This window comes from Cutaneotrichosporon cavernicola (genome assembly GCF_030864355.1).
Source record: "Cutaneotrichosporon cavernicola HIS019 DNA, chromosome: 5".
Classification (NCBI taxonomy): Eukaryota; Fungi; Basidiomycota; class Tremellomycetes; order Trichosporonales; family Trichosporonaceae; genus Cutaneotrichosporon; species Cutaneotrichosporon cavernicola.
Genome location: NC_083397.1, coordinates 1,297,790 through 1,323,347, shown reverse-complemented (window position 1 = coordinate 1,323,347; position 25,558 = coordinate 1,297,790). Strand labels below are relative to the sequence as shown.

The 25,558-nt window shown below is 59.8% G+C and overlaps 10 protein-coding genes across 10 annotated transcripts; 1 reads left to right on the top strand and 9 right to left on the bottom strand.

Annotated features, from left to right (window-relative positions):
* Positions 1–18: 18 nt before the first annotated feature.
* On the bottom strand, positions 19–1,710 carry MCA1 (uncharacterized protein; the record flags this gene model as incomplete). Its single annotated transcript, XM_060601697.1, has 6 exons — positions 19–50; positions 87–255; positions 316–760; positions 797–941; positions 990–1,646; positions 1,695–1,710. The coding sequence occupies 6 exons, from the start codon at positions 1,708–1,710 to the stop codon at positions 19–21; spliced, it is 1,464 nt and encodes a 487-aa protein (XP_060458165.1).
* A 356-nt stretch (positions 1,711–2,066) lies between these two features.
* On the bottom strand, positions 2,067–3,345 carry CcaverHIS019_0505270 (uncharacterized protein; the record flags this gene model as incomplete). Its single annotated transcript, XM_060601696.1, has 4 exons — positions 2,067–2,677; positions 2,718–2,729; positions 2,764–3,064; positions 3,142–3,345. 4 exons carry the CDS (start codon positions 3,343–3,345, stop codon positions 2,067–2,069), a joined length of 1,128 nt encoding a protein of 375 aa, XP_060458164.1.
* A 937-nt stretch (positions 3,346–4,282) lies between these two features.
* Positions 4,283–5,808, bottom strand: RAI1 (uncharacterized protein; the record flags this gene model as incomplete). The annotated part of the gene is made up of 6 exons (XM_060601695.1): positions 4,283–4,660; positions 4,749–4,956; positions 5,072–5,079; positions 5,120–5,246; positions 5,277–5,393; positions 5,507–5,808. The coding sequence occupies 6 exons, from the start codon at positions 5,806–5,808 to the stop codon at positions 4,283–4,285; spliced, it is 1,140 nt and encodes a 379-aa protein (XP_060458163.1).
* A 173-nt stretch (positions 5,809–5,981) lies between these two features.
* RPF2 (uncharacterized protein) lies at positions 5,982–7,364 on the bottom strand (the record flags this gene model as incomplete). Its single annotated transcript, XM_060601694.1, has 3 exons — positions 5,982–6,818; positions 7,016–7,148; positions 7,345–7,364. 3 exons carry the CDS (start codon positions 7,362–7,364, stop codon positions 5,982–5,984), a joined length of 990 nt encoding a protein of 329 aa, XP_060458162.1.
* Positions 7,365–7,649: 285 nt separating this feature from the next.
* On the bottom strand, positions 7,650–9,582 carry DGA1 (uncharacterized protein; the record flags this gene model as incomplete). The annotated part of the gene is made up of 8 exons (XM_060601693.1): positions 7,650–7,807; positions 7,858–8,017; positions 8,051–8,310; positions 8,347–8,504; positions 8,558–8,573; positions 8,617–8,747; positions 8,816–8,920; positions 9,137–9,582. 8 exons carry the CDS (start codon positions 9,580–9,582, stop codon positions 7,650–7,652), a joined length of 1,434 nt encoding a protein of 477 aa, XP_060458161.1.
* Positions 9,583–10,376: 794 nt separating this feature from the next.
* On the bottom strand, positions 10,377–12,263 carry CcaverHIS019_0505230 (uncharacterized protein; the record flags this gene model as incomplete). The annotated part of the gene is made up of 5 exons (XM_060601692.1): positions 10,377–10,467; positions 10,523–10,596; positions 10,810–11,373; positions 11,406–11,630; positions 11,682–12,263. The coding sequence occupies 5 exons, from the start codon at positions 12,261–12,263 to the stop codon at positions 10,377–10,379; spliced, it is 1,536 nt and encodes a 511-aa protein (XP_060458160.1).
* A 613-nt stretch (positions 12,264–12,876) lies between these two features.
* Positions 12,877–16,545, bottom strand: CcaverHIS019_0505220 (uncharacterized protein; the record flags this gene model as incomplete). Its single annotated transcript, XM_060601691.1, has 2 exons — positions 12,877–15,607; positions 15,650–16,545. The coding sequence occupies 2 exons, from the start codon at positions 16,543–16,545 to the stop codon at positions 12,877–12,879; spliced, it is 3,627 nt and encodes a 1,208-aa protein (XP_060458159.1).
* Positions 16,546–17,969: 1,424 nt separating this feature from the next.
* CcaverHIS019_0505210 (uncharacterized protein) lies at positions 17,970–21,591 on the bottom strand (the record flags this gene model as incomplete). The annotated part of the gene is made up of 4 exons (XM_060601690.1): positions 17,970–18,140; positions 18,188–18,544; positions 18,581–21,368; positions 21,458–21,591. The coding sequence occupies 4 exons, from the start codon at positions 21,589–21,591 to the stop codon at positions 17,970–17,972; spliced, it is 3,450 nt and encodes a 1,149-aa protein (XP_060458158.1).
* Positions 21,592–22,731: 1,140 nt separating this feature from the next.
* CcaverHIS019_0505200 (uncharacterized protein) lies at positions 22,732–24,290 on the bottom strand (the record flags this gene model as incomplete). Its single annotated transcript, XM_060601688.1, has 2 exons — positions 22,732–23,766; positions 23,799–24,290. 2 exons carry the CDS (start codon positions 24,288–24,290, stop codon positions 22,732–22,734), a joined length of 1,527 nt encoding a protein of 508 aa, XP_060458157.1.
* A 438-nt stretch (positions 24,291–24,728) lies between these two features.
* Positions 24,729–25,543, top strand: CcaverHIS019_0505190 (uncharacterized protein; the record flags this gene model as incomplete). The annotated part of the gene is made up of 4 exons (XM_060601687.1): positions 24,729–24,864; positions 24,896–24,955; positions 24,987–25,034; positions 25,119–25,543. 4 exons carry the CDS (start codon positions 24,729–24,731, stop codon positions 25,541–25,543), a joined length of 669 nt encoding a protein of 222 aa, XP_060458156.1.
* Between the last annotated feature and the right edge of the window lie 15 nt (positions 25,544–25,558).

Sequence of the window (25,558 nt, the reverse complement as noted above, 5' to 3'; positions counted from 1 at the left end):
GTTCTATACTGGCCTATTCTAGGCGACAAAGTCGAGGTCCGTGTCGATGGCTGTCGTCAGTCATCTTGCGCTGGGGAGTGACTCACGGTGGCACGCAGAGAGCTGCGGCTTCTGGGTGTAGCCGCCCTCGAGCATGGCCTTGCGCACAGCCTGCAGAAGCTGGATGTAGCTCTGCTCGGGGTTCTTGGTGAGCGCCTTGACGAAGGCGAACGACATGGCACCGGTCGCCTGGCCCTCCTCGGTCGTATCGGCCGACTGGGGTTAGTGCGTCCAAAACATTGCAGTCGAGGCCTCCGGCCTCAACTCGGCACTCACCGTCTGGTCGTCCTTGCACCCCGACCACGAGATTACATCCGCCTCGCTCGTGTTCTGCTGGCGAAGGAGGTCGCCCGCCTGCTTCTCCTTGAACATGGTCTTGGCCGCGCCGAAGAGCGAGCTCATCGCCGTGCCCGTGTTACCGTCCTTGGCGTACCCCATGCCGGCCGAGAGGAGGGCTTTGGCGCCGCCAGCGGCAAAGTTGGGCTCCTTGACCGTGCCTTTGGTCGAGTACATGTAGGGCAGGTTCATTGCGCTGGCCGAGTGGCACGCGTCAAAGATGGCGGTAAGGCGGCAGCCGGAAGGGAGGGGCTTGACCATGCGCTCGTAGATTTCCATGTCGACAATCATGCCGGCCTGCTTGTAGTCAAGCGGGCAGATGGCCTCGCCGAGCCCGTCCGCCTCGGCCTTGTTGTCCACCTCGACCTGGACGCCGTGGCCCGAGCTGGCGTCAGAGGTGTTCCTTTCCCACCGGACGTACTAGTGGAAGAACAGCGCGTCGTCCTTCTTGGCACCGTCAACGAGCCAGCTCATCCAGCGCTGGATGTTGGCCTTGGTCGGGAGGAGGTTCGGGTCCTGCATGTCATCCGTGAGGACCGTAACGTCCTGGTCGTACCCGTGGGTTTCTGGATGTCAGCTTGGCCTCCTCGGCTTCTGCCTCCACGGCGACTCACGCAGGAACGCCTGTAAGTTCTTGACGTCGTTAATGCAACCCCGCAGCTCGCCCTGCTGTCCGCGATAATTGATCCCAATGAGCAACGCCCTCCGACGACCCGTGCAAGCCGAATACTGAAACTTCTGCTTCTGCATAGCGGCAGAATCAGTCGGCGGTTTCCAGTTGACGCGTCCGATACCGGCGTGGTTTCCCCCGCCGAGCTGCTGCTGGTGCTGGGCGGGGTTGACGCCGCTCATGTTCACGTTGCCGCCCGGACGGTAGTTGGCGTACGCCTCAAAGTCGTCGCCGGCGTCGTTGTTCGGCTGGGGCTGGGGTTGCTGGGGCTGCTGGGGGCGGGCGCTGAAGCCGCCCTGCTGGCCACCAAAGCCGCCGCCCTGGGGACGCTGGCCAAAGGTGCCCTGCTGGCCGCCGCCGCCGCCGCCGCCGCCGCCGAACTGCTCCTGTTCGAAACGACCGCTCTGCTGGCCATAGCCCTGCTGGCCCTGCTGGCCCTGCTGCCCATAACCCTGCTGCTGGCCATAGCCCTGCTGGCCGTTCCCGCCCTGCTGGCCATAGCCCTGCTGGCCATAGCTCTGCTGGCCGTTCCCCTGCTGCTGACCATAGCCCTGCTGGTTGTGGCCGGGGGGAGGGCCAGGAGGGCGGTTGTACTGCTGGCCTGGCGTGAGACGCGAACCAAACATGGGACTGGCAGTGATACACGTACCGTTGTTGTAGTTCATGATGAGTGAGTGAGAGGAAGAGAGAAGGGAGAAGAGAGAAGAGAGCAAGCTGAAATCGCGGGGATGGGTGTTAGGGTTACCAAGAGCGGTGACGCGTGATCGACGCGCGATCAACCCGACGCGGCTATTGGACAGGCACCTACCTGGCATTCCCGCGCCTCTCTCGTTACTTGCCACATACTCGAGACATCTCACAACTACATGCGTCATGGGAGCACTCTCAGTGTCATGAGGACGACAGCACTGGAATGTGAACGAGGCTCGAGCGTCGACCCTCCGTGCACGCAGCGTAACAATTGCATCAACATGTAGTCCGGTCTAGATCCTCGTCCCTGTCCTCGCCCTCCTCGCGCCCTTTACTCGAGGCCCAACTCCTTGCGCTTGTCGTGGATCGCCTCTGCAAGGCGGCGGAATCCCTCTGGCGTCTCCTCCTCGAGGTCGATGACGGAGAACGACACGCGGACGTGCGGCGAAGCCCGGCCCGAGGGGTAGAATGCCTGTCCCGGAACAGCGAGGACGCCCTTGGCCAGCGCCTCGTTACGGATGAGCTTGTAGCTGTCCGTGATGCCGGCCGGCGACATGTCGATCCACAGGAACATGCCGGCGACAGGCGAGACCCACGTGGCCAAGCCGGCGAGGTACTTTTTGGCTGCAGCTTCGAAGATGTCGCGACGCCCGGCGTAAAAGTCGGCGACGCAGCGGGCATGGCTCAGGAACCCGTCGATGCCCCACGCTTCCAAGAGCTTGAAGGCCACGGCCTGCGAGAGGGCCGAGGTGTGCAGGTTGGCACCGGCTGTGTTGACGTCGATCGCGTGAAGGATGTCCTTGGGTCCCGTGGCGAAACCGAGGCGGATACCGGCAGACAGGAGCTTGGAGAACGAGTCGAAGCGAACCACGTGCCCACCCTCGGGGAAGACCTGTGTCTCGAGCTCAAAGTACGAAGGAATGAGGTTCTGCGTGAGGTAGTCTGTGGTCAGTGCGGGTTACTCCCCAGGTACAAAACACACAGTATGGGTCGTCTGCTGTCAGCCAAAACTCTCAATTGAGACTCACCCTCCATCATGAGCAGGTCGTACTTCTTCATGACCGCCAACACGTCGAGCTTGCGCTGCTTGCTCGCCGAGCAGCCCGAGGGGTTGCACCCCACGGGGGTGGAGTAGACGACGCGCGGGCGCTTCTGGTCGGCGGGCCAGTTGGCGAGGATCTCATCAAGGCGCGTGGCCGAGAGGCCCTGGTCGTCAACGTCGACCTCGACCATCTTGGCGTTGAGCAGGCGCAAGGTCGGGAGGACACCAGAGTACACGGGTGTCTCCATGAGGATTGGGTCGCCGGGGTTGAGGAGTGCGTGGAATGCCTGGTGTTAACACGGGCCGTATTGTACATCGGGAAGCGAGTAGAATATGTCACTGCCTCCGTCACGTAGGCACTCACCTTGCTCATGAGGTCCTGCGAGCCCGAGCCCATTGAGACAGCCCAGTTGCCAGGGGCGCGGCCGTGCACATGAGTCTGCAGTCCGTTGAGCCACTGGCGGATCTGGGGTAGGCCAGCCGAGGGACCGTACTGCATCGCTGCGTCGAGGAGGTCACCGTCGAGCTCGACGTCACGCTTCTCGCCGCCGCCGAGAGGTGGCTTCATGTGCAGCGTGATGCTGTCGAAGGGGAAGGTCGTGGGGTTGGGGCGGCCGGCGCTGGAGTTAGACGAGGGATCAGAGAGAAGCAAGGCTGGAGCTTACAGCTGCTTGTCAGCGGGGATTCTACACTTCCAAGTTACTCACAAAGGTGATGATACCCGGGCCCTCGAGGGGCATGAGGCCACGGACTGGCGTGAGCTGCGTTCCCATCCGGACAGCTCTGCATTGCACCCCCACACCTCCCCTCTCATTGTCCACTTGACCCATCCATGCCTCGCGCCCTGTGCTCCCCTCCACTGCCCCCCCTCGCTCTATGACGCCCGACTGCCCGACTCACTGCCATCAATCTCGGTGCTGGCCGCACGGTCCGAGAGGAAGTCGTTGCGCCCGCTGCCGTTGGCGTTGGCGGAGCCATTAGCCGATGGGCCGAGCTTGGGGCTCTGAATGAATGGCGACGAGACGGCCGAGTCTTCTTGGGGGGACATGGTGTGGCGATGAGTGATGGACAAGTGGAGAGATAGGGGGAAATGACGAGTCGAGTGGTGTAGGAACAAAGTCGGATATGGGTTAAGTCGAATTCTGGCTGACGGCAGCCTCGGATTTGTGCGGTACCTTGCACGGCATGCACGGCCCTCGGTCCTGCCAGCCGCGGGACTGGTTCCCGGTCTCGGCTCCATCCGGGGATTGCCGCGGAGTTGAAGCATGCGTCACCATGTTTGCGTGCTGGATGTCTGACTCAGACCCGAGGTTGCATTGCCAGAAGCTGGAGACCTGGAAGCTGATCACCTGACTAGGATAGTGGGCGGATCATAGCGCTGGCAAGGTCCGTCGCGTCGCAACTTGGACGGGGCATCACGCAGCAACAAATGACTATGTGCAATGTGCGCAGTCCAGATCGTGAATTGATGGTCCCGAATACATCGTCTAGCCACGCCGCGTCTATCACTCAGGCCCTCCGAGCCCTAATCGCCACGCAACATAGTCTGCAGGCAGGATCCCGCCCCACCGTTGTCCCGGCTCGGGCACTGTCTCGCCGAGCGAGACGAGCTCGACCCCACGCCGCGGCGTAAACCGCAGACTGAAGAGGTGGGCGGGTGGGAGATCGCCCTCCTCTAGCCCGTCTGCCGCGCCGGTCACCACAGGGTCGGTGGGGAGCACTTCGCGGACCAGCATCGACAGCACAGCGGACAGGAAGTGCAGGCAGGGTGCTGGGGTCCAGTTCGCACCGCCGCGTGCGGCTAGGGCGGGTAACGTCGCAGTTTCGAACTCGTGCCGGCTCTCAAGGATACCGGCGTCGGTACGGAAGCCGACGTCGACAGTCTGGTGTTAGACAGCTGTATTCAAGTTGGCTGCCAGGATGTACAGAACGCCTCCGACCCTTTGCACTCGGCTATTCATCACGACTCACCGGGACTCCCAGCAGAAAGCTCTGCGCCCAGTGCTTGAGAAGCTTCTTGAGGAAGATCTTGTCTGCCCGTTCCGAGTTGATGACCTTGTTTGTCTTGAGCTCGACCGTCGCGTCGAGGCCGGGGTTTGGGGAACCAACAGGCCCGCGCACACAGTCTACCTCTCCGCCCAGGAAGAGTGGCACGTCACCGATTGCAGAGCGCACGACGCTGGGGTCAGGGGGGGGGGGGGGGGGGTAGGGGAAGAGGGTATGGGTCTGGACGGTGGAGGGGGACGGAGGGTATGGGTCTGGGACGGTGGAGGGGGACGGAGGGGGACGCTCACTTGCACCACTGCCGTCAGCTCATAACCTTGCCATGCTCTCCACCTTACCTGGACATTCGTATTGACGGTCCCCGACCATCCCTCCGGTCCGTCCTCGGCCTCGGGGATCGTCGCGTACGCCTCATACGCATATCCCATGTAACTCTGTAGCGCCCACTGCGCGTTTTCCTTCATCCTGGTGTCAGTCTAGCTAGCTGAAACTCACTTGTAGCTATAGTCGGCACTGTCCCGGTCCTCCCATATTTCGAGGTACACGCTCCCGTCGAGGGCTAGAGCTCGCATCTCCCATCCTTCCCGGTCTTCAAATGGGGCAGTCATGATTCTGGGATGAGTTTTGTTCTCTGTCTCGTGTTGGGCCTCCTCTCTGTCCCCTGCTGGGCCTCCTCTCCGTCTCTGCCGCTCCGACCTCCGCGCCAACTACCCCTCGCAACCCACCGAGTCATCATCCCGCGCCAGCTCACGACGCCGCCTTTACGTTCCCCGCCGCGTCCGAGGGCCCAGCACATGCCATCGAGGTGCTCTTCCAGACGCTCGTCCCGCTCGATCCGCTCGTCGAATCCGTAGGCCAGGTCAGAGCCGGGGAGGGCGCCCCCGGGACGGAAGTAGGCCATGCTCGCGTCGCCGGGTTCGAGGTGTCGGTCCGGGAGGTGCGAGTACGTCGTGACCAGCACTGGTTTGCGGTACGCGGGGGGCGGGGGGAGTTGGGCCGGTGGGAGGCCGAGGGATGCGACTTGCATGATGGGTGGGAGGGAAGCAGGAAGCAAGAACAAGAGGGTTTCTAAACACCTCCACATCACGGTGGAGGTCTTTCCTACATCGCTAGGCAAACAACTGATACACAGAGCTAGGTAGCAACTGATAGCCACAAATCCACTCTCCACTCGCGCATCTAATGCATATGATACAACACCTACTTGTCGTCCTCGTCCATCCCCTCGGCACCGGCAGCCGCGGTCGCCTTGACCTCGCGCTTGCGCTCCTTGCGGCCGACCTTGAGACTCTTCATCTTGCGGGTCTGGAGCTTTGAAAGGTCCTGGGTCTCCATGTGGATACGGCCGACCTTGTCGCCCATGTCGTCCGTCTCGATATTCTTGCGCTTCTTGCCCAGTCCGCTCGTCTGGTCGGCCTTGGACAGCTTGGGCCGGCGCATCGACGCCTTCTGCGTGTCGGCGTCGGCCTCCTCGTGGCGCCGGATCGAGAGGTCAATCCGCGGTCCCATCTCGGTGAGAGCGACGCGCGGCACACGGCTACCGGAAGCAAGAAGCTTGAGCGTGTAGACCCGCACATGGATCTTGGGGAGGATCGCACCTTCTGCGTCCAGGTCGCCGGTTGCCGGCCCAACAGTGACGGAAATGACGTGCTCCAGGGCCATGAGTGGGATGCCAGTGTCGTGGTGCGCCTGGTACATGTCGAGGAGGAGCGACTTGAGTTGGGTGAAGCGCGGGTGCGTGTCGAACAGGTCGCCGTGGAACACCATGAGAGGATGCACGCCAATGCTTGCCTTTACGCCTGGCACGTCGCTCATGGACACAAACTCGTCGATACCAAGCTCAAGGTGCTCGAGAACACGGCCGTCGAACATGCGGGTAAAGATCAGGTCGTGTGGGCGCTTCTTCGAGTGAAGGCCGGTGACGAGGAGCGAAGCGTCATTCTTCTGCGCAAAGAACTCGAGAGACGAGGCATCCTCGAATGGGTGGATCGCGTTCTTCTTGGAGAAGTTGATGGCCTTGGGGCGCTTGAGGGCGTACTGTGGTGTGAGCGGTGCGGTGTGCGGTGTGCGGTGTTCGCTTCGCTCACACCGCGGCAAGTACGGCTGGCCACGGCTGCGGGCGTAGCAACGTGGAGGCTGCCGCAGCCATCTTCTGCAGGGCTGCCAGAGCGGCACCCTCCTGCAGGCGTCGGGAGCAGAACAGTCCCAGTCCCATCCCCACCCTCACAACTCACGAGATCGACCATTGCGCCGCGGACCCTGTCGCTCGTGTTCTGGCCGCGGACAAAGATTGCCGTCTTCTCGTTCTCGACGAGCTTGGGCTCGCGCGCTTCGAGTGCACGCTTGACGCGAGCGTTCTTTGGTTTCCTATGTGGGAACGCGGGATGGAGGGACGAGGTCGTGGACGGGGACGAGGACGAGGACGAGGACGAGGACGAGGACGAGGACGAGGACGAGGACGAGGACGAGGACGAGGACGAGGACGAGGACGTGCGAAGGTGGTGCCAAGTATGCGGGATAGCGATGCGTCAGCCCCATCATCCCAGATCCTCGCGATACTCACACTGTCCTGAGCATCGACATTGTTAGTGGTGTCGATGGATGAGATGGGATCTAGTGAGCTGGTGAGCTTGTTCACTTGACATGTTGGTCTACACAAGTCTACCAGATTTTGAGCAACAATTTTGATTCCGGGTGGCAACAAGGTCTGCAAAAGTCTGTGCCTGGAAGCCGAGAGGTTCGATCCGTGAACCCGTCCCTGGATCCGCAGGATGTCTTTTCACGCACTGCAACCAACACATTCCACCCACAAGTCTACAATACATGCATGTCTATACACAATCCGATGGTTACTCTTCTATGATATCTCTACTCAATCACCCGCAGTTCCCGCGTGCGCGTCTTCGCGTAGATGTCCTTGTACTTGTCCCAGATACGCATCAGTTCCTCAATGTACTGCGCGTGCACCTCCTGCACATATTCGTCCGACGGGTTGTTGCTCTGCACCACATCGATAGGCCGCCCAACTGTGTGTGAGCCTGGCTGGTACCAAGTGCGACTGAAGAGAGGCACTCACCAACAGACACAATCGGGTGGCGGTATGGCATCAGACCCAGGCTGTAGTTGAAGATGCCGCGGCCGTGGAAGAGCGGCAGTGTGAATCCAAAGATCTTCTGGAAACCCTTCTGCAGCTTGAACACTGTCGTACCCTTCTCGTTTGAGAGCTGCTCGTAGATCTGTGGTTAGTTGTGCCGTGTACGGTGACGCACGTCGTTCTCGCCAAATGAAAAGACCGGGACGAGTTGAGCGCCCTCGCGAATCGCGACCTTGATAAAGCCAAATCGCTTCTTCAACGTCAGGTCTTGCGTGCCCGGGTGCGCGTTGAGCGACTCGGCAGCACCGCCAACGACGATTGTAATCGCGTTTCCGGGGCCCTTGCGGAGAATGTTTCTGCAACTGCGCTTGCTCACAGAGCAGATGCCCTGGAACATCAACAGCTCGCGGTAGACGGGGATGCCGAAATTGGAGTCTGCTATTAGTTTACAAAGAAAACGCGCTAGCTCACCGAGAGTGAGGAGGTGCGACTTGATACCAGGGTAGTTGTCAGAGAACCCAGTGTACTCGGTCGCAAATGTCGCAACCGCACCCATGCTGATGATGCCGTGCGGGTGATAACCGAAGACATAAGTGCGATCCGCGGGCAAGTCTGCCTCCTTGATCATGCTGGCGTCAGTGGCGGTCATGACTCAGTAGTGAGACATCGAGAGAGACCTCACCTGCATGGGTAATATTCTGACGTCAGCTGAGACTTGAACGACTAGCTGTCGCGACTCACGGCAAAAGTACTTCCACAGAGGGAAACGACGGGCCCAGCGTTTTGGGCGGCCGCCCTTGAATGGCGCCTTGTCGATAACAAGCGCCCAGATCGTGTAGGGGAGAAGGATTGGCCAGAGGGCAGGAATGGAGCTTGGGTCAATTTGCTGACAAGACACGCCACAACACCTGCGGTTGCTGGTGCCGCATGTAAAACTCACAAGCAGTAGAAGTAGAGCATGAGGCAGAGGGGCATGAGAAGCGTCCATGCGAGGATTGCAAAGGTCTGTAAGCGGCGGTGGGGGGGAATGTGGAGGGGCGCAAACCTGGTATCAGCTGCTTCCTCTCGCTAGCAAGGGCGCCACTCCAGGACGGAACAGCGGTGGCAGATGAGTTGCGGGTATCAAGTCGGCACGCAAGTCGTTGCCCTTGCATGCCGGTCCCGGGCCCCACGCAGTCCGTGCGTCCCCATGGCTCCCGGTGACCGGGCGATTTCTGACCGCTAGATCCTGTGCCCGCGCGGCACGGCACATTGCACTCACTTGATTTGGGCAGGCCTGGGAAGGCTAATCTCGCTCAGTGGAGGGAGCTTGAGTGCGTCCAGGAGCGGGCTCTTGTGCCTGTTCGCCTTCTTCTTGGTCTTGGTCTTCTGGGTGGTCGCGCGGTTCTCCAGCGTCGTCATCGCCATCCTGGCGGGCGGCTTGCGACGGCGCATGGTGGGTGCGTCGGAGAGGTCGGGAAACTCGGACTCTGCCTCGTTGGGGGGTTGGGGTTCCGGAGTAGTGGGGAGGCTTGAGTGCAGCGTAATGAGGGACGGGGCGGGGCTGGGGCCATCGTCTGGACGGATACGGCCAAAGGCCTCGAGCTTGACGTTGAGGCCTAGTCCCGAGGGTGTTCCAGGATCGCTGTCAAGCGCAGAGTGCGTCGTTACTGGCGACGTTCCTGGCGAGCTTCTGCCTGAGGAAGCGGAGGAAGAAGATGTGGACATGTGAGTGGGATCGAGGTGTTGTAGATGTGTGATAGGTGGGGTGTCGCTAGATGTGTGATAGGTGGGATGCGAGATGCAAGAGGTGAAAGCGAGATGCGAATAGTGAAAGATTGTGGGTGGAGCGGAGACAGATTGCTGGTCAGCGAGTTGATACGGTGGGTGTGGCAACGTCGAGGGTGGATAGGAGGGGAGGGGGAAGGGAGTGTGTGGGGTGTGGGTTAAGAGGCAAGTGGGTTTGTCTCCTCAAGAAAGAGAGAGAGAGGGAGAGAGGAAGACAGAGAGAGAAGGAGAGTGTGTCAGAGTGAGATGGGTGACAAGAATGAATCAAGACTGTTTGAGCATTACATCCTACTGTTCCAAAGCCAAGCGGGATGATGCACGTTCACTTTCTCACGATTACAGGGTTTACTTTGGTAACCCAAGACAAGACATCCAGTCATTCAATCTAACCAATCTAACTGTTAGTATCCACATTCAAATACCCCCCTTGATTACCCTCGAATAATGCCCCATTACCCCATGGGCAGAAACAGCCCTTAGACCTCCCAATTCGTAACTAATCGGACCAGATCGGGGCGTACGTTCCAATGTCTCAGGCACGATTCAAACTAGCCGTCCGCTTATCTCTTGAGAAAACCCTTCAACTTTACCCTCAACTTGTCTCACTCTACCTCGACTCGAAACATGTAAACATGACAAACCCCACCAGCTTGTCCCAGCAGCAGCCAGTTGATCATAACGCATCTACCATGTATAGAATAGAAACCTTTGATTCCACATTATAGCCTAATCCATTACCGGCTCGTCCACTTTCGCTCAAGGTACCGCAGCGGGATGAAGAGAATGAGAACCACAATAAAGCCCAGCTCGAAACCGAGGTCACCCCTGAAGCGTCAGTTTGTCCAAACATCAATCTCTCAGAGACACTCGAGTCACTCACCCTCCCTCAATCTTGCGGGCAATCCATCCCGTCCACCAAGTCTGCGACATACCAGCCACGCAAACGGGGATCGCCTGCGAGTCAGCAGTGTATCGGGCAGTGGGGGGTCAGAGCAGTGTCGCGGGCAGTTTAAAGCGTGCACGCTGCGGAGCCAATTGGGCTGCGGTCTCGTTGAGGCCTAGGCCGTGCCGTACTTCTATTCACGGCCATTGCGCAATTGGCGGAGCAAATAACGCGCTCAGCTGGGCGTAGTACGAAAAAAAAACACTCCAGATTAAACCACTCACACATGCAGCCGAGACGACAAACGCAATGCCCCAGGGAAGCTTGGTCGCCTTGTTCCAAATCTCGACGGGGTAGGTGATCGTGCTGACGGGGTTGCGGAAGAGGAGGGGCTCGACAAGCGCAGGTGGGAGGTACAGCGAAGTCCAGTACCCGAGGACGCCGAGGAAGTTGAGCATCATAGTGAAGAAGTGGGTGCTGCCGACAATAGCAATGGGAAGGTAGATGGCCGTAACGATGATGGCAAGGAAATAGCGGGGCACGCGGATGAGGAAGGGGAAGACGACCTGGCCCGACAGGCCGCAGCTGTAGATTGTCGGGGCGACGTTTGCGGTGACGCTGAAGCAGAAGAGGACCATGACGAATTTGGCGACGCCACCGGCACCAGCCATGGTGAAGACGAGGTTGGGGGCTCCGAGGGCCGCGGCCGTGTCCCAGGCCGGAATGGAGCGGGCCGCAAGAGCACAAGCGGCACCAAGGATCTGGAGGACGATGATGGGGACCGAGAGGCCAAAGTAGACGCAGCAGAAGAGGGGGAGGCGGGGGGTGTTAACGGGAAGGAGGGTGGACTGGGGTCAGCGTGGGAGGGGAGGAGACGTACAAAGTCACTGGCCATGCCTGCGTACGAGGCGGTGAAGCCGATCTGGGTTGCGCCGTAGCCGAGGATACCCCATGCCGTGACCTTGGATGCGGACTGAGCGGCTTCGTTGAGCGCAAAGTGCAACTTGTCACCGTTGACGCCGACCAGGACGAGGTAGACGAGGAAAATGATGGGAAGGGTAGTGAGGGAGAGGATGTGGAGGGCGCGGAGGCCGATGAACGAGAGCTGGGGTTAGCGAGTAGCAGGAATCGAGCTGGATTGTTGCTCAAGACTCACACAGACGCAAATAACGGTAACGACAACAATCCCGACTGTCCAAGTCATATCCGCCTCACTAGCAATCGAGAGACACTGTCCTCCCAAAATACTCTGCAGTGACAAATACCCAATAAACGTGATACAGTTGGCGCCCCCGATAATCATAGTCGGGATATACCCCATGGCATACCTAGCCTGGACCATCTGTCGCATCCCTGTCCGTGGTCCATTCGTAGCCAGCCATGCGGCCGGGATACACATGACCAAAGTGAAGACGACAATGACAATGACAGCGCTCTTCAAGTCGAGGTTGAACCTGAGCACGCCGACCATACCCTCTGAGAAGGTGAGGATGTTGGTGTTCATGGCGGCCCAGAATGCCAGTTGGGGGAGGTAGGCGCGCCAGGAGAGGTGCTCGCGCTCATCTTCGGGTCGCGGTTGGATGCCGCGCTCTTCGACGCCGTGTTCGACGAGAAAGTCCATTGTGTGGGCGAAGCGGCCGCGGAGACCGTCATATTTCTTGACAGAGAAGGAAGGGTCCGGAGAGGATTTTTGGTCGAGACCTTTCTCAGTGTCCCCCAAGGGAGCGTGGATCGTCATTGTAGAGGATCGAGGATGGTGACGATGCCCTCTGTTAGAAAGTTTAGATGTTTAAGATGTTAATGGCTGATGTCAGATGTGATGTGATGTGATGGTGTTCTGACTCGTATCATCCGTGGGCAAGGTACAGAGACTTTTTCCAAGCGCTCACTGCGCTTTGACTTTCCTCCACCTCCACCCTCCACCTCCACCCCCTATTTCCGATCACATCATGTACAACATAAATCATTGGCTGCATTAAGCGAACAAAAGCTGAGCCCCGCATCGAGTCAACCCAAGAGTGGCGAGTGAGTCACCGTCCCTCGTCCGTCGGAGATATAGACATGGAGGCATGCGGAACAGGTCGCAACACGCTCATACGACGGTGTCAGAGTGTACAACGGGCCGCGGAAAATGCGCGGACGCGAAGACATAGCGATAGCAGAGGGGATACAGGACCGACAATGCAGCGTCGCAAGCACCAGCAAACTAGCACAACGTGGAAAACAACTACAATATGCGATGCAACAGCACTCCGTGATTGTGATTACCAGCCCTCACCTCCGTCTCGCCCCCGTTCTTTCCCTTTCCCACTCATTCCCCAGCGCGGCATCGCGCCCCTCGACGCCGTCCCTCAGAGCAGCCCCTGCCCAAGTCCCTCGTACAGGAGCTGTGTGCTCCGCTCATAATGACTCGGTAGATGGTCATTGAGCATAGTCTTGGAGAACAGCGGCTCGCGGAATCGTTCCTCGACGCTATCGCACTGCCGCAGAATAACTCTCTGCGCCTGCTGCTTGCTGCTGTGGCTGCCGTCCGTGTCGACAGTGACAAACACGTCAAAGTACTCCATGATGTACACGCTGCCGGGGGGGAAGAGTTTGTCGTTGTCCATATCTGCGCGCATAGTTTTGATGAGACTCATCATCCAGTCGGCTTGGGCGTTATCGGATGAATCGCGCTTCAGGCCCGTGACGCGGGCGACAATTTCTTCAGCAACGCCACCCTCCTCGAATAGCGTCACAGCAATGTTGCGCAGGTCGCGCAGGACGCCGAGGCTGAGTGTTGGGACAACGTCGGCGTTCTGGATGATGCTCGTGATTAGGCCAGAGGAATGCCGAGCTAAGTCGGACGATACGACGGCTGGGATGCCGTACGCGTAGCAGTGGATCGGGCGGCCGGGGGGAAGACCAGAGGAGAAGCTCGTCACAAACTTCGTTGTGATGCGCGGGTGGCGCACCGGTCTCTCGCGCGTAGCATTCTGCGCCATAAACTTCTCGGCCGGCATGGCTGAATTGATGGCGAGGAGCGCGGCGACGCCGCCGCCGAGAGAGTGCCCGCAAAGCACGAGACCGTAGCTGGGGTACTGCTCGAGGGCCGCGAGCAGCGTCTGGTGCACGCGGCTCTGCTTGGCAGACAGCTTCACCGCCGACTCGTACATGCCCGCATGGGCAAAGTACGCGCCGTCGGGGTCGCCACCTTCCACAGGAATCTCGCGGTAGTCGCACGTGAGGTCGACGAGGACGTCCGATAGTCCGAGCGTGCCGCGACACGTGAGTACGATCGCCTGCAGTGCGTGCTCGACGGCGACATAGTGCACGAGCGGCGGTGCCTTCTCTTGCGCAAACGCCGGCGAGTACGCTTCCGATTCGGTAAACGAAGAGAGTAGTAGCGCGTCAATCTGGATATTTGTGTGCTGCGCAAACGCCCAGCTGTTGGCGTGGTGGCGGCCCGTCGTGGGGAAGTTGAAGTCGGCGTTGCCGAGCCCGAAGATGCGCAGGAAGTTCTGCCCGTACGCGGCCGAGGAGTACCGCATAAACCTGTGGATGTTCTTGATGAGCGGTTCGTGAGGGAAGAGGTTTGCGGCCGTGTCGCGCTGGCCGGCAGTGAAGATCTGCGAACTCGATGCCTGAATGCGACTCGAACGCGTCCGTGTCGAGCCGTGCATCGAGCCGCGCACTCGCGGCGCCCCGAAGGGTGTGGGCGGCGGCACCATGGGGCCACGCACGGTCGTCGGCGATGGGGGCTGTGACTCGACGATCGGCGCGGGACGGAGCGTCTGCCGAACTGAGACGTTGATGGGCTCGGATCCTTCCTCCTCCTCGCGATCGGGGAACGGTTGGGGGCTCTTGGGGCGCAGCGCGGCGCGGAGGCTGGTGGCGTCGCGAAGAGCGGCGATCGATCGTCGCCCCATCTTGGCCTTGGCCTTGGCCTTGCCCTTGCCCTTGGGCGAACCCGACTTCTTCTCGGGACTGGATGGCGGAGGCGGTGGTGTGGCTTCGGCGCGACGCTTCTGGGGCGAGCGACAAGGCGTGCTGGACCGGCGTGTACTTGGTCCTGCCTGAGGTGCGCTCCCCCAGTCTATGCTGCGCACGTCGGCTCTACCAAGGTCCCGCGTCGCCCCGGCAGGTGCGACGGCAGGTTCAGCCGCAGCCGAGGCGAAGGGAGAACCGCTTCTCTCAGACTTGCGTATGCCGGGAGGAGGCGACGGCGTCTGAGACGGCGACATTCTCTTCACTCGCCGCACAATCCGCCGGTGCTGCAACAGCTTGTTGGTCATGGTGCGCAGCACGAGCTGAATCTTATCCGAACTGCCGTTGGACGACGGCTCGTCTGAGAGGATGCTCTGGTCCGAAGGCACGGATGGGACCATGGCAGATGACGCCGAGGTCGTGCTCGGCTCGTCTAGCAAGTGGTCGACCTCTATCCAATCGGTCTCGTCCTCCTCAACGACGGGCGTCTGCATCGGCGTTGCGGGTGGACGGAACTCGTCCGACTGATCCGACATTTCGACGTCCTCGTCCAATGCCTCGACAAGGACGTCGGGGATGCTGGCCGTGCTGCTGCGCGGGAGGGGGCGATCAAGCTCAATCGGACTTGGTCCGAGACGCTCAAGGGTCTGGGTGACGACCATCGACTCTGAGAACTCGTCAGTGATCTCGTACGTGTCCGTGTGCACGCGCTTGAGCTGGCGGCGCCGCGGCTTATCGGGCGACTGGAGCGGCGGCTTCGGCTTGACGAGACCAAAGGGTTCGTCGTCGTCCCCCTCGTCGGCACTGGCTAGTCCCTCGAGCTGGAGGAGTAGCTCGATATCGGCGCCCTTGCTGGTGTCTGGGGTCGGGCCGAGGGTTCTGGATGTCCGCGTGCGTGACACTCGTGACATGGCAGGGGCTGGTGCAGCAACCTGAGACACGTGCTCCATGTTGACGTCTCCGTCTGCGTCAAGTGCTTCTTCAATGGCTGGCGGCACCTGCTGGCGTGTGGTACGGCGCGACAAGGTATCCAGCCCGTCGATCTGGGGTAAGGGCTCCGGCTTCGCGCCAGAGAACGACTCGTCCGAAGACGTCAACACGGTGCAGTCGTAGAGGCTGGAGTCAGCGTAGTCTTTATATATTTTTGAGGATACTCACACCTTCATCTTGAATCTCTTGGCGGTGCTGTGCCAAGTCGCATTCTGAAGACACGCGAAGGCGGTTAGGGCCTTGGTGAGAGCCGTTAGCGTGGCGACTTTGCCGTGTTCGGCAGCCTTGAAGCGGTCATCCTCTAGGAGTTCGCGGCGGACCAGCGTGATAATACTGCTGAGGGCGCGCGAACTCTCGTTCGAGCCGAACAAGCTGTCGAACAGCGTGACACTCTCGTGCGCGGCAAAGCTGGCGCCCTGCACAGTGTTGGCGGTGAGGTAGAATCCACTCATGGTGAACAGTTCAGCCAGCGTGAACGTGTGGTGAATAACGTAGATGCCGAGGTTGGTCCATCGGTCGAGAACGTTAAGGAACGCGTCCGTGCTCGGCCCCTTGCCGGTGTGGTCAGCGAGACCAACCGCAGCAAGAAGGTCGCCATCGAGAGCGGCATTCGAGGCGAGGTAGACGCGACGTGCGCTCGAGATGGCGGAAATCAACACGCGTCGCGTGTAGCCTAGGCCAACGCGAGTGCTGTATTGCGATCCTTCGAGGATGACTTCGATGAAGAAGGCCGAGACGCGTAAACTCAGCCGAGCGGAGGTGGCTAGGGCGCTGATGAGGTTTGCTATCGAGGCGGGGAAAACTGTTGCGGCTTCGTGTTGCGCGCGGTGTATGAGGGCTGTGGAGGAGGGGTTAGGATGGGAGGAGGTGGGATGGGAGGTGCTGGGGTTGGGGTTGGAGGGGTTGGGATGGGAGGGCTGTCCAACGTCCGAGGCGTGGCGGGAGTGTCCTACGATGGACCCATGACGAGACACTGGGCGGGACACGGCAGCGAGAGAGAGAGGGCGCGATGGCCGCACAGGACCATACACGCGCGGCGTGGATACGCCAGAGCTCGATGGCATTCTAGGAACGCATCAGATGGGGATGGGGAGGGCGGAGAGGGGAGGGCGGAGGGCGGAGAGGGGAGGGCGGAGGGCGGAGGGCGGAGGGCGGAGGGAAGGGGGGGGAGGGTGGAGAGCGAAGGCGGACGAAGGTAATGAGATTTCGCCTGAGCCTGCCTCTTAACCTCTCGGTGGCGTGGGCGTGGAGTGAGCGTTGGAGCAAGTGGCGTGGGCGTGGAGTGAGCGTTTGGAGCAAGTGGCGTGTCCTCGTAAGCTTGTAAGTTTGTGGGCTTCCTAAGCACTTCTGATCTGCTGGGGGATGTTCTGATCGCTCGCGTGTGTGCGGGCGGAGGACGCAGGAGTGGATGGTGGCGGCGAGGGAAGTTGGAGGAAGGTGGGGCGGTAGAAAGGGAGGTGCGGAGGAGTAGGAGGAAGTGAGTGCCGAGGCAACGAGTGATGTCAAGTAATAACAAGATGACAAGTGGTTGGTGGTGGCAAAGATGGAGAGATGGCCAGCCAGGGTACCAGGGTACCCAATGTGTCGGTAAGGGAAGTGTTTACCGCGTTCCCGGGGTTGTTAGGCAGGCGATGGCTAGGGTGAAGTGACCGTCACGTCGCGGGGTAAGGGTCTCGATCGCTCAACTTGCGGTTAACCAGTTGGTCCAACGTACGCCTCAACTCTGCAGACTCTTGTGCGCGTGTGGGGTTATGCATTTGGGGATAGAAGATTACTAGATAGGTAGATAGAAGCGTGTCGGGCATGATCACAGGCCTTTTCTCAGTTGCATTGGTGATTTCGTGATGCTGACGCTGATGGGCCCGTGCCTTGGAATCGTAATCGAACCACATCCTGCCACATCCCACTGCAAGATCACTATTAGATGTCAGCGGGACAGCGATCAGAAGACACACTGACACGTTGATTCGGGCGCATAGGATATTACATTATCCATCTCCGCAGTCTGCTCTGACAAGTTGAACACCAGTCCCGGCCGCCGGCGGCCGATGATGAGATATAGAGCTCATGACACTGAAATGCTTAAGCAGTCACTTGTCTAATGTGCCTGGCTGGCCCAGACCGCCCCGCCCAGACCGCCTTGCCATCCAAGTATTCAAGATACCCACCCGCCCAACACGTATAAACGTCATCTCCCACACGTGTACATGAGTCAAGTGAAACATTCATTCAACATTCATGCAACATTCAGTGCCTAGCGCTGAGCCTAGGCTAACCCACCTTTGCAGCAGCGTGTCGCGCTTTGAGATCCGTCAGTGTCCGTGACCAAACCAGCGGCCAAGCACGAAACATCAGTACTCAGTACTCTCTGCGCAACGCCTCGGCGCGACGCCTCGTTGTCGTTCATGTTCATCATGATTACCAGCATCAACCTCAACTGGCCTCTCCCGTCTCCTCCTCGCAACGTCCGCCCTCCTCTCCCGCTCCGCTACCGCTCGAGTAACTCGAGGTCATCGAGGAACGCAATCCACTGCTTCTTGTACAGCGCACCGCGGTACGTGCCGCGTGAGTCGGTGACAAGGATTTGTCGCGCACCGAGCTTGACAAACATTTGCTGCACCAGCTCGAGTGGCGAGTACGCCTGCACAGTGATGGGTGCCTGCGGTTAGCTGCAAAGACGCTGCTTGAGCTCCCAGATAGACTCACCCTGTCAATGTACTGGCTCAGGTCATACGGGTTGTGCCTACCCTCGTGGCTTTCCGAGAAACTGAAAATGCTCAGGCGAGACGATCTCATCAAGCTGTCGTCTGGGATGAGGTTGACTTCGGCATCTGGCTCGTCCGCTAGCTCTGTGAGCGCATGCTCAAGCTCGTTGACACCCAGGAAGCCGAGGATGCGCAATGTCGGAAACGTGCGCCCATCACGGTCGGCTGCCGGCTCCTTGACCAATACAGGGAAACCAGCATCTGCGTAACCAAGGCGCACTAGTTCGAGGAGGCGCCCTGTGAGTTCGCGCACAGTGTGAACCTTGTCCGCACGGAGCGTCGGTGCGTCGCGGTCCATCTGTTGTTAGCTGCCGCCGAAGAGAAAGCTACTCACCACCTCGGACACTAAACGTCCGCCCCAGAGGTATTCCTCCTTGTTGCTCAGGTAAGGCAACTTCTTGAGCTCAATGACAAGCTCGTAAATGCCGCGCTTCTCAAGACCATCCGCGACAGTCTTGGCCACCAGCACGGCCAGCATGACCGGTACGACATAGTTGAGCGTGCCGGTCAACTCAAACATGATAACGGCAAGGGACACGGTCGTGCGCGTCACGCCAGCGAGCGTAGCAGCCGCACCGACCATTGCGTAGATGCCGGGAACTATGCACGGGGCCCCGCCCGCGCGGCACCCGTCGAAGATTGGGAAGTTGGGGTGGTTGTACTCGAAAAGCTCGAGGACAACGCCGACGATGCGGCCAAAGCACGCTCCAATGACGAGCGAAGGGATGAAAATACCAGCCGGCAACACCACGCCAAACGTGATGATTGTCAGGGAGGCCTTGATCAGGAGCGCGCCACCGATCACGCTGACGATGGAGCCGACCTTGAGCCCGTTGTCGACACAGAGAGAGGACGCAGAGTCGACCGAGCATTCGGCGAAGAGCTTGGCGACCAGCTCCGTGCCACCCAGGCGTGCAAGCGGGTTCAGGAACGAGACGACCGTCGTGAGCGCAGTCACGAGGAAGACCTCAAAGATGGGGTGGCGCCCAAGCCACGTGCCCTTACGCACGTCGCGGCTCCAGATGATGTTGAGACGTGAAAAGAGCGCGCCGTACAGGCCACCAAAGACGCCGAGGAGAATAAACACGGCAAACTCCCAATAGTGGTACTCCTTGGTGTAGGTCACGGCAAACAGGACGATCGAGCCGTTGCCGTACGGGTTGAGCGCGCGAAGTGTGATTGCCGCGACGGCTGCACACCAAAACGCCCGCCACATGACCTTGGGCGGGAAGTAGTACGACACTTCTTCGAGCGAGAACAGGACGCCACCGATTGGCGCGCCGAAGGACACGGCAACGCCGGCGGCACATGCAGATGATAAGATCTCACGTCTCTTCAACTCGTTGTGGTCGTATTTGGCGAATGCGCGAGAGACAATGTTGGCGATGCAAGATGCAATGTGAACGAACGGACCCTCCTTGCCGAGTGAGAGACCCGAGCCGACGGACATGGCTAAGCCAATACTCTTGACGACCAGTGTTGACATGCCGAGGTACCCGTGGATCACGAAGCCGGAAAGGATCGTCTTAATCTCTGGGATACCACTACCAGCCGCCATGTAGATGACTGGGCGCGCCGGCTGAGGTGGGGGTCCAGAGCTAGGTTCAGAGCCCGGCGTAATGAGGGGTTCGCGCTCGTTGGGCGCCTTGATAGGAGTCACGAGTTGTGCGGTTTGAGTCTCGGCCACAGGACCAAGGAATGCCGAGTCCTTAGAGGTAATGTGGTTGGCCGACGAAGTGAGGTAGTACGTGAGAGCAGACGACAAGCAAGCAAGGGAGACGGCGACAAAGAAGTATGCCATGAACTCGGGCTCGGCCCAGAACGACGCCTCCGCCTCGTCACTGCCGCCAAAGACCTGGGCCCAGGTGATCCAGTCGCCACAGTCCTCCTCGTCGCCACTTGTGACGCCAGGGTGTGTGCCGTGCCGGGGGGCGCAGCAGAGGCGCTTGGCGGAACCCCAGGATCGTGCGCAGTATCCCTCCTTGAGGTCGAAGAAGCCCATTTCAGCGCGAATGATAAGAAACGCGACAAGTGCCGTGAGAACGCCGACGACTGTCACGATAAGCCAGCCCTGGAAGCGGTCCCAAGCATTCGAGATGGCACCGCGCACCGAGCGGTTGCGAAGATGACGGATACGACGGATGCGCGAGGACTCCTTGATCGCGTCGTGCAGCCAGTCAATCGTAACATACGACGAGTACCACACGCGGGTGCCGTTGGCGATCTTGCCCTCGTCTTCGCCATTGTCGTCGTAGTCCGAGTCGTCGTCGTACGCCGTATGCGTGCGATGGAGTGTGAGGCCAAGGTTGCTCGACACGGTCTTGAGCTTGCGGAACACGGAGCCGGTCGGGGACGCCGGGGACTGGATTTGCTGTACCGGCGAGAGGTTGGACGACACGCTAATGCCGCGGCGGTGGCCACCGCCAGGCGGGCGCGACGCTGAGCGGCGGCCGCGCGATCCACTCCCGAATGCGTTCTCCTCCTTGCGAATGCGCGGCGTCCCATGCGCGGTGGAGGGTTGCGACCTGCTTGTAGTGTACCCAGTGCTCGGAAGAGTGAGGGAAGGCAGCTTCGGGCTCTCGATGCGCCGGCCCGTCGAGCTGCCTGATGCCATCGACGAGATGCGCCGCTGATCTGCTGTCCCGAGGCCCAGTGCTGAACCCAACGAGGAGTCGGGCCCGAATCCAAGGCCGCCAAGACTCCCCGACAGCGAGGGACCGAGGTGGCTCGTCGCGCCATACGTCGGCGTGTTGACGGGTCTAACACTGGCGACGCTCGCACTACGTCGCGAGCTGCTGAGCCGGGGACTAGCGCCGAGGACGGGGACCGAGTCGCCGCGGTGACCGGTCGGCGTCGGCTGATACGCCGACTGGATAGGCATGGCCTGCTGTGACTGGAGATCACCGATGCCAGGGGTCGGGTTGAGACGCGGGGTCCGTGCAACAGGGTCCGCATCATAGTCCGAGCTGAGGGAGAGCGACGACTGCGAAACCGAGCCGAGCTCGCGAACGCTAGCGAGGCTTGGCGACGTCTGGATGCTGGCCGGGACGTACTGCGACGAGGGCGGCTCCGAGGTGAATGTCGACGGGTTGGGGAAGTAGGTCATGGGTGAGGGTGGTAGGCTTGGGTTAGTGGCTGAAGGTGGGACGAGGGCCGAGCATAGGGTCAAAGGCGGCAGCGCGACGTGACTGTCCAAGCGCACGAGACTCACCTGGGCTCGTCGCTCGACTGGCCGCGCGAGTGGGTAGTGGCTGGGAGGGTGCCGCGGCGCGTCGAGGCGATCGAAGGTGGCCGTGCGCCGCGCAAGCCCGAGCCAGGATTACTGGCTGAGCCACGGCGGTCCATTGTTGTTGTGGTGTGGTGGAGGGTGCAACGAAGATGAAGTGGGAGAAGCAGTCAAGTGGAAGGGGGAACCGAAGAGTAGGGGGGTTGGGACAGAAGGGGCGACCAAGGAAGGTGCAATCAAGGAGGAATAGTCTGGTGTGGGGTGTGGGTGGAGAGGTCGTGTGTGCGCTGTGCGTGTCGTGTCCTAGCGGGAAGGGGCGTGTGCGTGTGCTTGTGCTTGTGCTTGTGCTGATCTCGTCAAGTGGCTGTACAGAAAGAAGTGCAGCGCGCGAGATGATGACTCGTGAATTGCAATGATGAATGAGAATGTAAAGAGAATGAGAAGAAGAGAGTCGTCAAGAGAATAAAGGAGACAATGACAAGAGTGACAAGAGTGTGTTTGGATAAAGGTGTAAAGGTGCAATGGAGGGGTGGGGAATACTACGCGTAGGGTGAACAAAACGACGCCACCACCCCGTCTTGGCTTTGACCTCTTTAAGCTCCTTGTTAAACGCACCTTGCCCTTCAATTTCACCCAACCAACTTGCACCACTGTAGCCACACTACACTACACTATAAGGAAAAAGCGAGACAGACGGCGGTACATCTATTGTCTAGGTGTTGCGATACCTCTCTCCCACATCCATGCATGCATCGAGACTAGGTGGTGTTGGCGGTGGTTGGTGGCGAGGAACGCGTTCTAGGGCGCGTTGCGACCCGTCTCTAGGAACGCGGGCAGTGAAGGTCACGCGTCACCATACTGCCACTTGCCCATCTACCTACCGGGTGCGCTACGTGCTACATTCTGACCACTATGTCAGGTCCAGCGCAGCTTACGATCCCGTATGGGATACATGGATCCTTTCTCCCTGGCTGCTGGCTGTGCGTATTGACATGCACGCTCTAGATGTCAGTGCTGGTGAGGAAAGGAGGGAGGTGGCAAATGACGATATCAGAACCTATCAAACTCATCCGGTTCCTGGCACACTTGGGCAATCGGCCGAGTTGCAAGGATATGCAGTTGGCAGACTGGACGACAACTATGGCAGACTGCTCGTGCTTACGTTACAACTTCTTGGCACCTCCACTATTATCACCGACGACCAGCGACGAGTACCCGTGCATGTACAGTAGACAGCAAGAATACAACACTAACAGACACTACTCGTCGCGGAGCTTGATCCGGTCCCCGCCGTCCAACCGAGACTCGTTGTCGGCCTTGTTCATCCGCCGCTTCTTGTCCTCCTCGTAGGCGCGCATCGTCTCCTCTGCGTCGGCGGCGTACGTGAATGAATCGGTCGGCACGCCAATCGGCTGCAATTTCTTGAGCCAGAGAGGCAGAGTCGGCTCCCACAGCGGGTGAATGTTGCTCAAGTCGACGGGACATGCCCACACAGCGCGGTCCACCTCGCCGGCAATCTCGGGCGCCGGGTCGCCGGTGCTTTCGCGCTCGGCAGCATCGGCAGCCAGCATGTCGTCGGCAATGTCCACAAACTCAAGCATGGTTGGGTGCTTGGCGCAGAAGTCACGGAGAGATGCGTTGAAACGGTTCGTCATGGCGATGCGCACGGTCTTGGTGCACAGGGCTGGGTCGTGTGCAATGAGGTCTGCGACCGACACCTTTGGCGCAGAGTCAGCCGGCGACGCGCCGCCGTTCAAGGACACCTTGGCCAGATCCTCCTCCACCCCAAGAGTTGGCGAGGAGCCCACCTTGGCCCACGGGGTGCGCGAGATGCGCTCGCTAGTACCACCGGAGCCGCGCTCGAGCGCACGCTGCGCCTTCGCATGATCCTCCTCTAAGCGTTCGACGTACTTGCCGGGGATCTGCGGAAGCGTGTCATCCTGGATGAGTGGGGGGAGGGCAGCACCAACGAGAACCTTGGTGGGCGCGAGTCTCCTGACGCCGCGGTTCTCACCGTTCGCTTGGGCCGCAACCTCGGCGGCGCGCCGCCCAATGGGCCCGTTCACGACCTCGCGCTCAAGCCAGGCCATGTACGCGCGTGTGACGTTGTCAACGAACCGTTCTGGACCCAATGCCGGTCCGCGGCCCACAGTCTCCGTCGCGCTCGCCAGCAGGTTCTCCGCGGGTGTGGAGATTGCACTCTCTTCCTCGGTGTACTCGATGTGCTCGTCCCATGTGGCGGGAACGATGGGCTTGTGCTGCAGCTGCCACAGGTAGTTGATCTGTAAATCCACCTGGTATTAGCGTGGTAGATACTGCGACGTACGTTGCCAAAGAGAAGCAGGGCATATCGCCCTGCTGGCGGGAGGTAGGCGTATGGTGGGGGTGCAAGGAGCTGGTTGAGGAGGGGCACGAGGTCGTTTGATACCTGCTTGATTGACTTGGGGTTGTTGAGGCCCTTGGCACTCGCGCCTTTGAATGAGCGCACACGCGCCGACCCCGAGTCGAGCAGCTTGAACGGGCCGGCAAAGCTATCTCCGAACACGTGCAGTGTTGGTGCTGGTCCTCTAGGGTTGAGCGAGTCGGCGCGGTCGGCGCGATTGATGTTGATGTCTGAACGTGGTTCGCGTTCGCGATCCCCATTAGACCAGAGGGGACGGGCGTGCCCGCGTGGACTGGAAGCATCTCTTTGCGAGTGGGCGCCGGTTTGCGAGGGAGTGTACCGGGATGTGGAGGTGGAGGGAGATGGGGGGGCGGGCCCAGGGGGGGCGGGCCCACGGTTCCGCATGTGCGGTGGAACGTAGCGGCCTGTGGCCATTGTGGAATAGGGGTGTGAGACAAGAGAAACCGTAAGATAGTGGGTATAGGTGTAATGTAAGAGATGGAATAGATGGAATAGATGTTCTGATGATCTTGGATTCTAACGTTCTAACCAAGTGGGGATGAGTTGAGGGAGCGGATGCCAAGATGCGGCCAGAAGGGCCAACTAGCCTACTCTGTATCTTGTCCCCTGATTTAATCACGTGGAGCACATTGAGGTCCTGAGGCGAGATCTTGTTTACGATCAGCTATAATTGGTTTGGTTTGAATGTGACGACGCTGATGCCATCATATCGGCACAAAGCCGGCATGTCACCCAACAAGATCCAGACACTGCATCCAGCGACCCGCTTGGGCTGTTCGCCTCGGTCGAAACACTACTCTTCAAGTCAAAGCCCGAGCCCGCTTTGTTTCTCCCACTAACTCTTTTAACGACATGGCAAAGTCCATCACCCAGAAGATCGAGAGCGAGGTCAAGCGCGAAGTCGAGCTAGTCGAGAACAAGGCCGATAAGCAGCTCGACGTCCTCGTAGAAGAGGATGCTGACTCTGTTGACTCGAATGTTCGATACGGTGCGCCATTACCAGGCACAGCTCACCTTAGCCGCGTACCTCCGCCGTATTCGTGATGTCGTGCGCGCAGGATCGCGATACACGGCATACAGTAGGTGTTGGGATGGATGTGCTGACGCTAGCGTCGGATGTCGGCGAGGCGTTCCGCCCCGTTGTTCCGCCTTGGGTCGGTGAGTAATCTGAGCAATGGTATCGGGTCTTGGCTTGGATTCTTCCTGCATCGCCTCGGCCTCGCTTCGGATCGCTCATCCCAGTCACCGCCGCATACGGTATCTCGTGGGCGTACCTCATCGGCGACGTGGCTTTTACCACTTACAAGGCGAAAGAACAGGGCCCGACGGCATGGGAGGCCGCCAACTTCTCCGAGCCTACTCGCCTCTCCATGGTCGCAGTCAAGCGCTCGGTGTTCCAGGGTCTGGCATCGATGGCGCTGCCCGCATTCACGATCCACACGGCAGTGGCACAGACAGCCAAGGCGGTCAAGAACAGCAAGAACGTGTTCGCCAAACGCTGGCTCCCGAGCGCAGTCGGTATTGGTATCGTCCCTTTCCTGCCATACCTGTTCGACCACCCGGTCGAGTACGCGACAGACAGGCTTTTCGACAAGATCAAGATCTCGATGGCCAAGGACGGCAGTGCGCCGCCCGAGCAGCCCAAGCACGAGTCCAAGGAGCTCTAAGTATGCATAGATCAG